Source organism: Eptatretus burgeri, chromosome 2 (assembly GCF_056783735.1).
Source record: "Eptatretus burgeri isolate ZD-2024b chromosome 2, Ebu_testis_v1, whole genome shotgun sequence".
NCBI lineage: Eukaryota > Metazoa > Chordata > Myxini > Myxiniformes > Myxinidae > Eptatretus > Eptatretus burgeri.
This window is the reverse complement of record NC_140962.1, coordinates 68,041,929-68,054,428: the sequence shown is the minus strand read 5'-3', so window position 1 is coordinate 68,054,428 and position 12,500 is coordinate 68,041,929. Positions and strand designations below refer to the sequence as shown.

The following is a 12,500-nucleotide window of genomic DNA, read 5'->3' as shown; positions in this document are numbered from 1 at the left end:
AAAAATGTCTTGTTATAAAACTCTTTACCCTCATCAGTCCACAATTTTTTTTGGTTTTCTCTTACTTTTATTAAATATCTGTTGAAAGGCTAACATGAGAGTATTACCTGTTTTGTTTTTTAAAGGGACAACCCACGCATATCTACTCCTCAAATCAATAACGGTTAAAGCATGCTTGTACCCCTTATCATTATTGAGTTCAATCAAATCAGTGGACCAGATAGAATCAACTTCCTTGGAATAAACCTTCCTTCTCTGAAACTTTGTGAATACTGGTTTATGTAACTCATCAGCTTATTGTTCTTCAATCTTAATGACATCATTCGAGCCTACAAGTTTTTTGAATTTCCAAGTCCAAGTTTCAATTTTGAACTGATCATCTTCTTCACGATGAACCTATCAACTTTTTCTCTCAAGATTGGATTTTGTATCAGAGACAAATTATACAACATTTCTCTATCGGCTTCATGTTTCTCTTCCAACGTTGTGGTATTCCCATAATCAATATCGTGTCTCATGCACACTTCATCAACCCTATTGATGGGTTTACTCCATGGTTTAGGATTGTCTGCCTCATCTAATCTTTTATCCAAGTTTGTGCCTGGACCACAGAAAGAATACCCTGGTAGATGTAATTCCCCTGGTATTCCAGTAGTTGTAAATTTACTTCCTGATAAAAACTTTTGTATATCTCCTCCGAGTTTGTGTTTGGAGATAAATTGATTTTTTTTTGAACCACACACTGAACATATGCCTTTTTGTATAACCCTGTTATTTTTACTTTTAAAATATGAGATATTTTTAGTATTAGTTTTCTTTTTACATTTGAGACAATAACTCATTTATTTATGAGAAAAATTCCGACAGTGCAAAAACCTTTTTAGTTTCCAACATGCACATTTGAATCTTAATTTTTATAACATAAAGAATCCTTAGAAATGCCTTCACTCTCTCCTCCATTTATTTCAGAAAAAAAAATGAAAAACTTTAATTGAAGTCAATATCTTGTCCTTGAAAATATTGCAAATACAGTTGTCCCCCGTTTATCGCGGGGGTTACGCTCCAACCCCCCCCCCCCCGCGAGAAGGGAAAATCCGCGATGTATGGATGCCTCCCAAAAAATTGACTCGTCTGCTCTGTTTGGCTTGGCAATGATGGGATTCGAGGTGCCGGAGATCGACTCGTCTGGTCTGGTCGCCTTGGCAGTGATCGCGTTCGAGGTGCCGGAGATCGACTCATCAGGTCTTGTCGGTTTGGCAGTGATCGGGTTTGAGGTGTCGGAGATTGACTCGTCTGGTCTGGTCGGTTTGGCAGTGCTCTTCCAACCGCTACAAACCTTTTTCCTTCCCACCTTAACATATCATAAAAGCATATCGAGCACCTTAACCTTCTCCTGGAGCGTCAGGACCTTCCTCTGGCGCTTCGGTTCCTTGCCAGGAGCCTTAGAAGGTGCAGGGCGTTTGGGCAGCATTGTAGGGCTTGGAGAAAAAACGTAGAAAATGTTCTAAGTTCACAAGCGAAACTTTGTCTCGTGCATTGTGACTGGTCGAGCGCCACACGTTTTCATTCATTGCTTAAATAATTTATATTTTATGTATTATTACCGCGATATACCGGGGAATCCGCAGAAAAAATTAGTTGGGTTCCAAGGGAAAATCCACGATGAACCGGGGGCGTGATAGGTGAACCGCGATTTAGCGGGGGATTTCTGTTGACTTATCAATTCTTTGTTTTCCTCCTCGGTGCGTTGAGATTCATTTATTTTCTGTAATACCGCCAATCTTTTTTTAATCTCACCGGTTTCCATATTTTCATATTTATTCATTCTCGCTCTTTCTTCCCTCTCCTACCTCTCCTTCTCTCTCTCTTCTCTTTCTTCTCTCTATCTCCTCCTTCTCTCTCTCTTTTCTTTCTTCTCTCTCTCTCCTCCTTCTCTCTCTCTTCTCCCTCACCTCCTTCTCTCTCTTCTCCCTTTCCTCCTTCTCTCTCTTCTCCCTCTCCTCCTTCTCTCTCTTCTCCCTCTCCTTCTCCCTCTTCCCCTTTTCCTCCTCTTTTCTCTCTTCTTCTCTCTCTTCAACTCCTTCCTCGTCCCTTACTATCCTTGAATCGCTTACACCCCATAGAATATCATACATATATTCATCAGGATTTATTGTTATTCCTGTATCCAAAATAATTTTTTTTACAACAGGAAACCAATAAAATTTCTTTTGAATTTCTAAAAGAGCCTTGCGTTTTCTTAACTTAATAATTTTTTCATTATTTAACATTCTAATTAAATCTAAAGTTGTTGGTTTATCAACATCAGCATAATGCCAATCTTTTATTGAAAATACCTCATTCTTATGTTGTAGAACATATTTATTAAAATACCGAAAACCCTTTTCTTGAAGGTATGCTTGGACATAGAAATGATAATTTTCTTGAAGCCTTCTTGCTGTCATTTATGTATTAGAAATATATGACAGAATAATATTATGACACAAAACACCTCCCCATCTTCCCATAGTTAAATCATTTTGTATTTCCCTACTTATTATATATAATCCTGTTTTTTCTGTTTTTATGATATATACTTGGGCAAAACCATTATTATATTTCCCCTTATTAAATTCTTTTATTTGTTGTTTACTAATCGTGCCTCCACAAAACTCATTCTCTATACCAAGTGGATAATATTCTTCCTTACGAGACTGATTTAATTGTTCCAGGTCTTCTCGGTCAATTTTAAATGACCAATTATACCCTAAATCATTCATATCATACCCCCATTGTTCTATTCTAAGACAAACGATACGCCCTTCTTTATAAAATTTTATTTTAATTCGAACTGTGAATTCTGTATGACCTGGAGATAAAATCAACACTTCTCTATCTTTGGAATACACGGCCGTTTTATTTAAGGATATATATTGTGATGAATCGCTTAATCTCACTAAGTCATTCGTGTCAGTCGGGCTTGGATAATTTTTTAATTTATAGGCCATTTTCATATTAATATTTTTTGTTATACTTTATTTCTGTCGTTCAGCCTGTGCCTTTGTGTAATAATTTGATAAATCAATATCCAGTTATTGGGATACATCAAAGATATAACCATCTTTACCAACATAAGTCATTTATATTAGATTAAAAATAATGTCATAAACATTTTTATTTTTGTTGAGTTGAAATAACACATGGAGACATAATTGACCACAACACTTGGAATTTAATTCTTGGACTTGAAATGTTTGATAAACACCATTCTGGAAGAATTTTATGACTTCAACAGGTGGTGGAAGACCAAAACTATCAAGACAATATTTGTCTTGACTATTAAAAATACAAACCCAATGAGAACCGTTCCTATTATTATCTTCTAAGTTCATAATAATATTCTTTGTATGTTTAGGCACGTTTGTTAATTCATCTCTCATAAAAATAACCACATTATGAATTTTTAATTTCTTACAATATTTGACAAGTTGTAAATTTGATGTTGTTTTCTTTGCAAATTCTTTAAACCACTCATCAACGCTCATTTATTTATTAGAAAGATATAATCCATTACCCCTTTTAGTTAATTTTACACCTGCTTGTGCGATTGAAGAAAGCATATCTCCAATGAACAATCTCGCTTTATGAGGCAGACTTTCGAGTTTTTCAGCAAAATCTACAATTACACCACTTCCACTAATTTGTTTCTCCAACTCTTTGTTATGTCTTTCCAATTATTTTTGAGCCTGGAGTTGACCCTTCCTTTCATTGGCAGTTTTCACCGCTGTTGAAATACCACCCGTCAAAGCTCCAACCGTACTTAAACCAGCAAATAAAGGAATTAGAAATGGGAGAAATCCTCCACTCGTCTCTCTTATTGAATATTTTTTCAACTTTGGTTTTGTCATTTTAATTTTAAGTTAGCCAGTATCGTTCAAGATTTTAACCTGTTCTATTGTGAGCAAAACATCAATTCTTACTGCTCCTTTTCTCTGAAATGTATTAACGTTAATCGCACAAGGCTTTTGATTTTGAACACATGATGATAGTTTAAGAAGATTGATTTGATTAACATATACCCCAGTTGGTACTTTGCCACTCATTTATTTAACAAAAAATTATGTGAGACTAATCATAACACCATTATCTGTTTAATCTGTAAATCTGTTTCTTCCAAAAGCAAACAATATGCATCAACTTCTTCACTCTCTCCTCTTTCAATGTTTAGGGAAGTATCCACTCGATTAGACTTTATAGTTTCCTTTTGAGCACTCAGATCAAACGCAAAGATTGTATGCAAACTTTTAAATGCTGTCATATCCAAAAAAGGTTCTTTATTTCCATTACTTTCACACACCTTTTGGCAAGACTTGTATGCTTCAGCAAAATCATTTTTTTCCCAATTAATTTCCAATCTATCTCGTGGATAAAATGTTGCATCTGGAGAAACCCGAAGTTGTTTCACCTTAGCATTATCACTCAATGCATTATTCTTATCATTCGCAGTATCACCATCTGTTTTTTTTTTTTTAAATGATCCACAGATATCGTGGCTTTCCTTCCAGAACACCCAAATTCCACGTGTAAATGGTTTGGTTTAGTTTAACGTGTTGACATCTTCTTTCAAGGTATGATGCATTGAGTGGTTTCTTTGAGTTAACTCTTCTGTTCAACATCTCTTCTGTTTTAAGATTAGGAGTATATTCACTAATATACCAACTCATTTCATCAACTGTTCTAAAATGGCTGATGCTTCATTAAAACAATTGTTATTTCCAGCCTTCTTACTACCTAACAACAATAACAGTCTATTAACTAATTGTGATGGGTCATTTCGAAGAAAACTAGCACCTGAACCAAGGATACTTAAAGCCGGAATAATGTGTTTCTCCTTCTCATTCTTCCTACTTTTACCAGAAATACTAACCCTATAATTAACAGAGTCCAGCAGATCAATATATACTCTATCATCATTATTTTTTGATCCAATGGTTTATCAAAATACTTTGATTCATACCTCACAGTCGAAGCTTGTCTTCCATCTTTTGTGAGAAGAAACATTAATCTCGGAGTAAGTTGAACAGGAGGTTGAGCAGAACTCAAGAACCTTAATTCATCATTCAATATCAATACCATTTCTTGAACAAGATGAAATATTGCTGGTTGTTTTGTTGGAATAAGTTATGCTTTGGTTTTTGAATCCGCTGAATATTCATTGTTTTGAAGAGCATTCACAATATAATCAGGGGGGTGATTAATCTCTTCCAGTTGTTGAAATAATCCTTCATCATCATATTCTAATTTGCCTATATGCTCTAATTCTTCCTCCATCATTTGACTGAAATCTTTAATTATTTTAAGTTTTATAGGAGTATATTCTATTGTGGGAACTGTGGAAACATCTATAATTTTTTTCTTTCGAAGTTTTTAAAAGTGGTTTAAAAAAATTTATCTTGTTTTCTTTCAAATGCTTCTTCACCGTTAGTTTCTGTCTGCGTTTCTTCTTTATGTCTTCCTGTTGTTTTACAACTTTTGAAACCAACTCTTGATGTTCCTTAAATCTTCTTGCTCTTTCTTTCGCATCCATTTATTTATTGGAAAATATCATTTAATATGTCATCTTGAAATACGTGTAAACATCTACCAAATCATTTGAATCACTTTAAGGACCCTTGTTTTCAAATATGGATTAGATTCCGAAACAAAAACAAAAATGCATGGATATAATGTGCCAGATATTCTGTTCGTATCTGCTTTGAATGGAGAGATCATTATACTGGATTTGAAAGAAGGGACTTTTGCATATTGTGGTGAAATCAACTTAAAAAGCCAATTATCAAACTTGTCGTATGGATTAAGAGGCCATTGTCCCAAAATGGATCCTTACTGGATACAAATTCTTAATTCTCGCCACTAATAAATGGCTGCCATGTATGTGCACATTTTAAATGATATGACTGTCAATAAGTGAACTCTACTCCCGGTGATGTGGATGAAGCAGTCCAGAGATTAATTTCATACAACATTTGTTAATGGTTGGTGCTATCAGTGTATTGATCCTGCCGAAGTCTAGCAAATTTATCAGTCAAAAGAAAACATCATACTGCTTCAGTTTCCATCAAAAAATCTGTGATGAATAACGCATTATCATCATGTTCTTTAGGGATACTCTTCAACATCTTGCTCGTCAGATTCAATGCATTGGATGCCTTCTGGATCAGTATATGCACAGAAACTGTCCCCTGATGCATATCACATATCTCTACAGGGCCGGTTCTCTTTATAGCAAGAACATGACCTTGTGTCGCATGTTCCTTAACAGTTTCATTTGATGAGTGCCAAGACAGCAAATGGCACAGCACCTGTATTCAGTGGCATTGGGCTCCAGTGATTGTGCTCTTACTTCTAACCAAAATGTCCACTCTTCACACCGAGTAGTGACATGTATGAAAGATGAGCATGTCGCCATTTGTGGCTCTGCACTTTGGCTCTCAGCAGATGCTACCTAAAGCCATTGGTTGTTGGTGGAAGTTTCTCCCCTTCAGTCATCTTTTTGATGAACAGATGCCAACAAGCCTCCTGAAGCGAAGCCACGCATTTTGAAAGGTCTTGTACTGCCATCTTTGACAGCTGTGTTGTTTCCTCAAATCATTGAAACCCTTGAACGATGTATTTGTCATCTACAGTTTCTAATCTATGCTATAAAAGAGACGTTTGTCTGTCTATCTCTCGCCATTTTTTCTCTGAGATGGCCAAACGGGTCTATGTCAAACTTTCAGAAGTTCATCAATGAGTGCCAAGGAGTGTTTTAGGGAAAATAAAATTTGAAAATTTTGAAACAAATGTTTGTATTTTTTGTGCCTAAGCACAAAATTGCTTTTTTAAAACTATTATTATTATTATTATTATTATTACTATTATTATTATTATTTTTAAAATCTCTGTCGTGCCTAAGCCTTTGGAGCTATGTAAAATATAATATAAATGGTCCCCAACCCCATTCCTTAGTGGGTGTAGGGAAGTGTTTAAGCCGCCACAAAAAATTGACCAGGCAATGCTGGGTATCCTTGCGAGTGCCAGATAAAGATTCCACCAAGTCCTCCTTCCTCAGCCAGTAAATTTCCCAGTGGTATCACGGCCAGTAAAAATATGCTAGCCCAAGAATCATTCTGCTTTGTTTGAGCGTTTGCTGACATTTTGTGGTCACTTTGGATTGTTTTTACTTTGAATTAAAATTTGTTATTTGTTCGCTTGATTTCCATATTTAAAGAATGTTCAATATGATGGTTTGGTGATTGCCAATTGCGTGCGAAGGGAGTCATTTCACATCGACTGTTTCGTTGGAGTGCTTGCTAGAATGCTTAAGCCACTTGGTGAGTGCTCTCAAAGCTGCTTCGTTGTTCGTTTCGGGAAAAAATACATGTGCCTTCAATCTCACATCGATTCGATGTACGTTTCTGCCTTTGTTGAGTCCCGCGGTGACGTGTGGTGAGTGACTCAGGAGGTGTCTTATCCATTGAGAATGTGCAAGAATCGCATTGTGCAATCTCCATTTGTAATCCAACTCTCACTTCGACATTGATACATATTAAAAAATCATTAAGGTCCATCCGACCAGGTGTTCGCCATGTTTGTTTTCGCTGTGAAGGCATAAAGTATAGATCGACATTTTGCGTTCTCTGCCCTGATACATTTTTGAATTGAATTTCACCAATTACCCACTTTAAATCCTCTTTCAAAGAACGCTGTTTCAATGTAAATATTTGTGTTTATCGTTTTTATTTACTTGATGCACGTGTACATTTACACGTGTGTGTATGTACATAAACTATTACCACAATAGCATTTGGCACTGGTGTATGTGTGTGTGCTATTGGTTATTGCTCGTTGGTTGATATCTCCATATACAGGTTTCAGAAAGTGGAATGGAAAGTGGAAAGTCAAATCGAAATGGCTTTATCTGTATTGAATACAGCACAATGCATTGTTTTACTGCAGCATTGGCTCTGCCTGAAGACGTTGCAGGCCTCAAAATAGAGACCTTAATCACCCCCCCCCCCAACACAAAGTCTGTTATTGAATATCAAAGTTATCCTTATATTGTTTACCATGTGGACCCACATGCATGTTTCCTTGCACAGATAACTCCATCGCTGCCAAGTCTGGTGGATGTTTTCCTGGATCGACTCTGGTTCACACTGCGCAGCATGGAATCAAAACGCTCCGGGATGTGCATCCTGGAGACCAGATACTGACGGTGGACTCTGCAGGCCAGCCTGTGTTCTCGGATTTATTGCTTTTTCTGGATGTGGAGCCTCGGAGGCTGCGTGAGTTTGTCGTCGTGGAGACAGAGAGTCCTCGACTTCGGCTGCGCATCACCCCAGCACACCTGCTGTTCACAGTTACCAACTCGAGCAGGTCCCGAGCCATTTTCGCAAGTAGACTGCGCCCTGGGAACTTTGTATTCACGGCACCCACCCACATAGGGCACCAGAATGCGGCTCGTGTGTCCCGCGTGTCCTCGGAGGTGACCGAAGGCTGGTACGCTCCGCTCACAGTACACGGGACGCTGCTCGTGGATGGAATGCTTGCTTCATGTTATGCAGCTGTGGAGATGCACGGAGTTGCACATGCGGCATTCGCTCCACTACGCTGGGTACACAAGGCAGCTTCACGCATTGACATGCTCCTAGGACGATCACACGATGCAAATTCCTCAGGGCCTCTCACTGACTCACAAGAGCGTATGCAGCGCGCGCATGGTGTGCATTGGTATCCAAACCTGCTACGCAAACTTGCAGGCTTACTACTGGCTTTTGACGCTTTCCATCCTTTGGCCATTGCAGGTCCAGAGAGCAGTGAACGGGAATCACAGCATCAGAGTGAACATTTCACATCGCTCGCTATGCATGCACATACCTGCACTTAGCTGTGAAATCTCAACAGCAATATTCACGAGCCACGCTGACTGTAGGATAAAATCGAACTATAAACATCTCAGGATGCCATGGCGAAAAATCACGGCTCGGATCGGGCTGCCTACTTAGTTAAAACATGTCATGAGCAGTGCTTTGTTTGTATTGAGAAGAGTCATGTTACCATTGCTACGATTTAACCAACATATGGACAGCCAGCTGCACGATGGTAGATCAAGCAAAATGTTTCCAATGAACGTAAGACTTACGGCTCCACAGCAGAGGCTATGAACAGGCTATGCATAAAGATTTCCGACTTGTGCAACCAAGTATGAGATAGAGCGTCCAAGCGAGACTGACGTTTCTGAATATACGTATTGCCATAAATTTGCAAAGCATATATTTTTATACGCAGTGTATAATATAGTACATAAGACATTTCTTATAAACACAGAACATATTTTTGGAAATTGAGTGTTGTAAAATTATTTTGGTTATTTTATCAGGAATTTTAAGTTAAAAATTTCATCGATGAGTTGCCATTTTTAAATGTTGATGTTGCAAATTTCATTGTGTTGTTATAAAGATATTATATATTATTCGGTTGACAGGCTATGCTCAAGCCAATGAGAGATCATGCCTGATATTATGACTGCTATCTATAGAACAATCCATGCATGTTGTCGAATGTCTCAACCATGATAAAAATGCTAAATCGCACTGCAGTCACATGACCATGTATGCGACATCAACATAAGTTCTGCACATGTACGAGTCGTTGTTCTCATTCTTCCCACAACACATTTCTTCTTCTTTGTCTTGTCCTGCTTTTCTTCTTCGTCTTCTTCTTTCGAATGCAATATAATCATTTCTTTGGAGCTCAAATGCGTCGGTAATGCAGTGCCCCCTGTAAGTTAGGGGAATTTTGGGGGGAATTTGCCCAAGATGCTAGCAGCAACTCACATTGTCTTTGTATTGAAAGACACCGTGGGATCTAAGCTCAGCAGCATATGTTGGCACACAGAACACCCAACTGCATGTCCATCCAAGGGACGGCGCACTTTGTGATTCAACATCCTGCTCGAGAAACACCAATTAAACAGTTTATATTCCTTTGGGGAATCAAACCCATCCGAAACAGTTAAAAGGTAAGGGAGTTACCTTTGAACTGTCTCGTATGGTAAACTTCTGCATCATCTTGTCAATGCAAAGCCTTGTTCCCAAGTAATACATGAGCATAATCACGAAAATAAATAATCGAATCACAGACATCCGCAAGTGAATGTGAGATGTCTGCCACCACTCCATCCACATTGACCTTGATAAAATCTAAAATAATACACGATGCCAATGTCTACCCACTTTAGCATGAAGACACTGTTTTGTAAGGTACTTTTTGAGCCAAGCCTTCTTCGGTCTGGCAGACCAGAAACCTGAATTTTGCATCAGATTTTGACTTTTAACTCAATTTGGAAACCTCAAAAAGATACAAAATTAATGTCTGTATACTTCAATCTGTAGGGGTTGTCATAAAGGATAATATTCCAATTTTGAACTTTGACAATTCATGTATAATCCTGAAAACAACTTTAATCCGAACTTTTTTTTTTACATTGTCACATTGGGACTTTTTGAAAGTAAGTTTCTGCTAAATTTTTTATCTCTATCAACTCAAATACAAGGGAATGGCGAAGAGAAAATGTGTGCTTTGTGTTTCACCTTTAACTCCTTAAAATGGGAACAGGGTGGAGGATGGGTGGGCCTCTAACGAAAAAAAAGAGAAAGGAATGGGGTTCTGGGTGCATCGGGCTGAGGTCCCTCCATACCAAATTTGAGGATTGTCTCAGAAATGCAGCAATGACATGTGATTGTATTTATGGAAAAGGGGGAAAGAGACAAAATAAAAAATTAATATCTCCTCCCTGTAGGAGAGGATATATGATAATTTCTGGAAAAATGCTGTTAATATTGAATTCCTTAAATATTGTGCAATCATCCAGTTATATTTCCTCTTTGAAATATCGAACAACAGTATTAAAGATTTCAAACCACAATGGCATTCGGCAGAGCGCATACCTCTGCCAGGCTGAACAGTTTACATTTTGTATCCTACGTTTCTGCTGGAACGGATCTGGATCAGGAGCTGAACCAACATATCATTGGCTTGTTCTTGTCATTTACCCAACTCATCCACCAAGTTTCGTTATAAGCAGTCCAAAACATTTTGAAATATTGTTTTATATCGTTTTTGGCCCAATCTCTAAATGATGAAGAATCACTTAAAATATTCTCGTATCCGGATCTTCACCAAAATCTAATCAATTCTCCCTTGTCACACTCCTTTCCAACAAGTTTTGTCTGAATCCATTCATAACTTTTTGAGAGATTACGCTTCCAAAAAGACAAACAGGGGTGAATACATAACCTTCGTCCACCTTTGGTTGCGCTGGTATGTTTTTTCTTTAATAAACATTATATATATATATATATATACACATATATATATATATATATATATATATATATATATATATATATATATATATATATATATATATATATATATATATATATATATTTAATTTCTTGCCACAATTATTCTGGCATTCTGTCAACCAAGTGAAACTCTTCAAAAAGTTTTTTTTTTAATATTCATTTGTTTTTCTCTTCATTGCATATTCTTTAGATATGTTTTCAAGGTGATATTTCATCAAGAGTTTTTATTATTTTTTTTCGCCTTTCTCAATTTGACTCGTTTTGCCACAAGGACTTTATGATCTGTCCCATAATCTGTGCCTGGCAGAGTAGTGTCAGATTTCATGGCACTTCTCCATCTTCTGTTGATTAGAATGCAGTCAATCTGATTTCTGTTGCCCATCAGGTGAAATCCATGTGCACATGGATGCAGGTAAATGTTTTGTAAGGAAATCCTGACTTAAAAGTGCGCACGTAGGTAGGAGTCTATTAAGGACACACATGGTTTTAAAGAATACAAAAGTTCCATCCATTGGGACCATACTCTGCAGCGCATTGGTGCTGCCTCAGCTATTGGGCACAATCCTGGATGGGTCACCACTCCAACACAGGATACCAGCAAGCTGGCACTCATTTTGCTAACCTCAGAAGGATGAGGGGCAGAATCAACCCCACCTGGTATTAATTCAACAACCAAGCAGGATTTGAACTCAGGATCCTCAGATCCCAAGCCCACCAACTAAGCATAAAGCCAACACCAGGCATATACGAAAGTTGATGGAGTAAAAATACAATTGCCGTCGTTAACGAAACTGATATTTTTTGAATTTTTCATTTTATCCATACCGTAAACTTTGGGTAATTTATTTATATTATGTTATTGTTTAGCACGATTTACAATGTTAGAATTGGAAGATCAGATCACCCGTTTGATATTTTATACCTTGTACCAACGGTCATGCCGATAACTGACAAACTCTCGTGAACTGCTCTTTGGAAAATGTAAACGCGCACAAAGTCGACATGTAAAAATGTAACATCGAATTCCATCCCATGTGTATTGAAAGGGAATAGCCTGTCGGTCTGCATAATGACAGGCGATACCAGAGGCGAAACACTCGCGTGCAGTTT

General features: G+C 37.5%; 1 protein-coding gene across 10 annotated transcripts in view; it reads left to right on the top strand.

Moving 5' to 3' along the window:
* The window catches only part of LOC147032229 (indian hedgehog protein-like), a 183,276-nt gene extending 172,328 nt beyond the window's left edge, over nucleotides 1-10,948 (top strand). For all 10 annotated transcript variants that reach the window (XM_085869638.1, XM_085869639.1, XM_085869640.1 and 7 more), the window contains one exon: nucleotides 8,121-10,948. In XM_085869638.1, the coding sequence (XP_085725764.1) occupies nucleotides 8,121-8,908 (788 nt within the window). In that variant the 3' untranslated portion in view covers nucleotides 8,909-10,948. The remainder of the gene's footprint in view (nucleotides 1-8,120) is intronic.
* The last annotated feature ends 1,552 nt before the right edge of the window (nucleotides 10,949-12,500 follow it).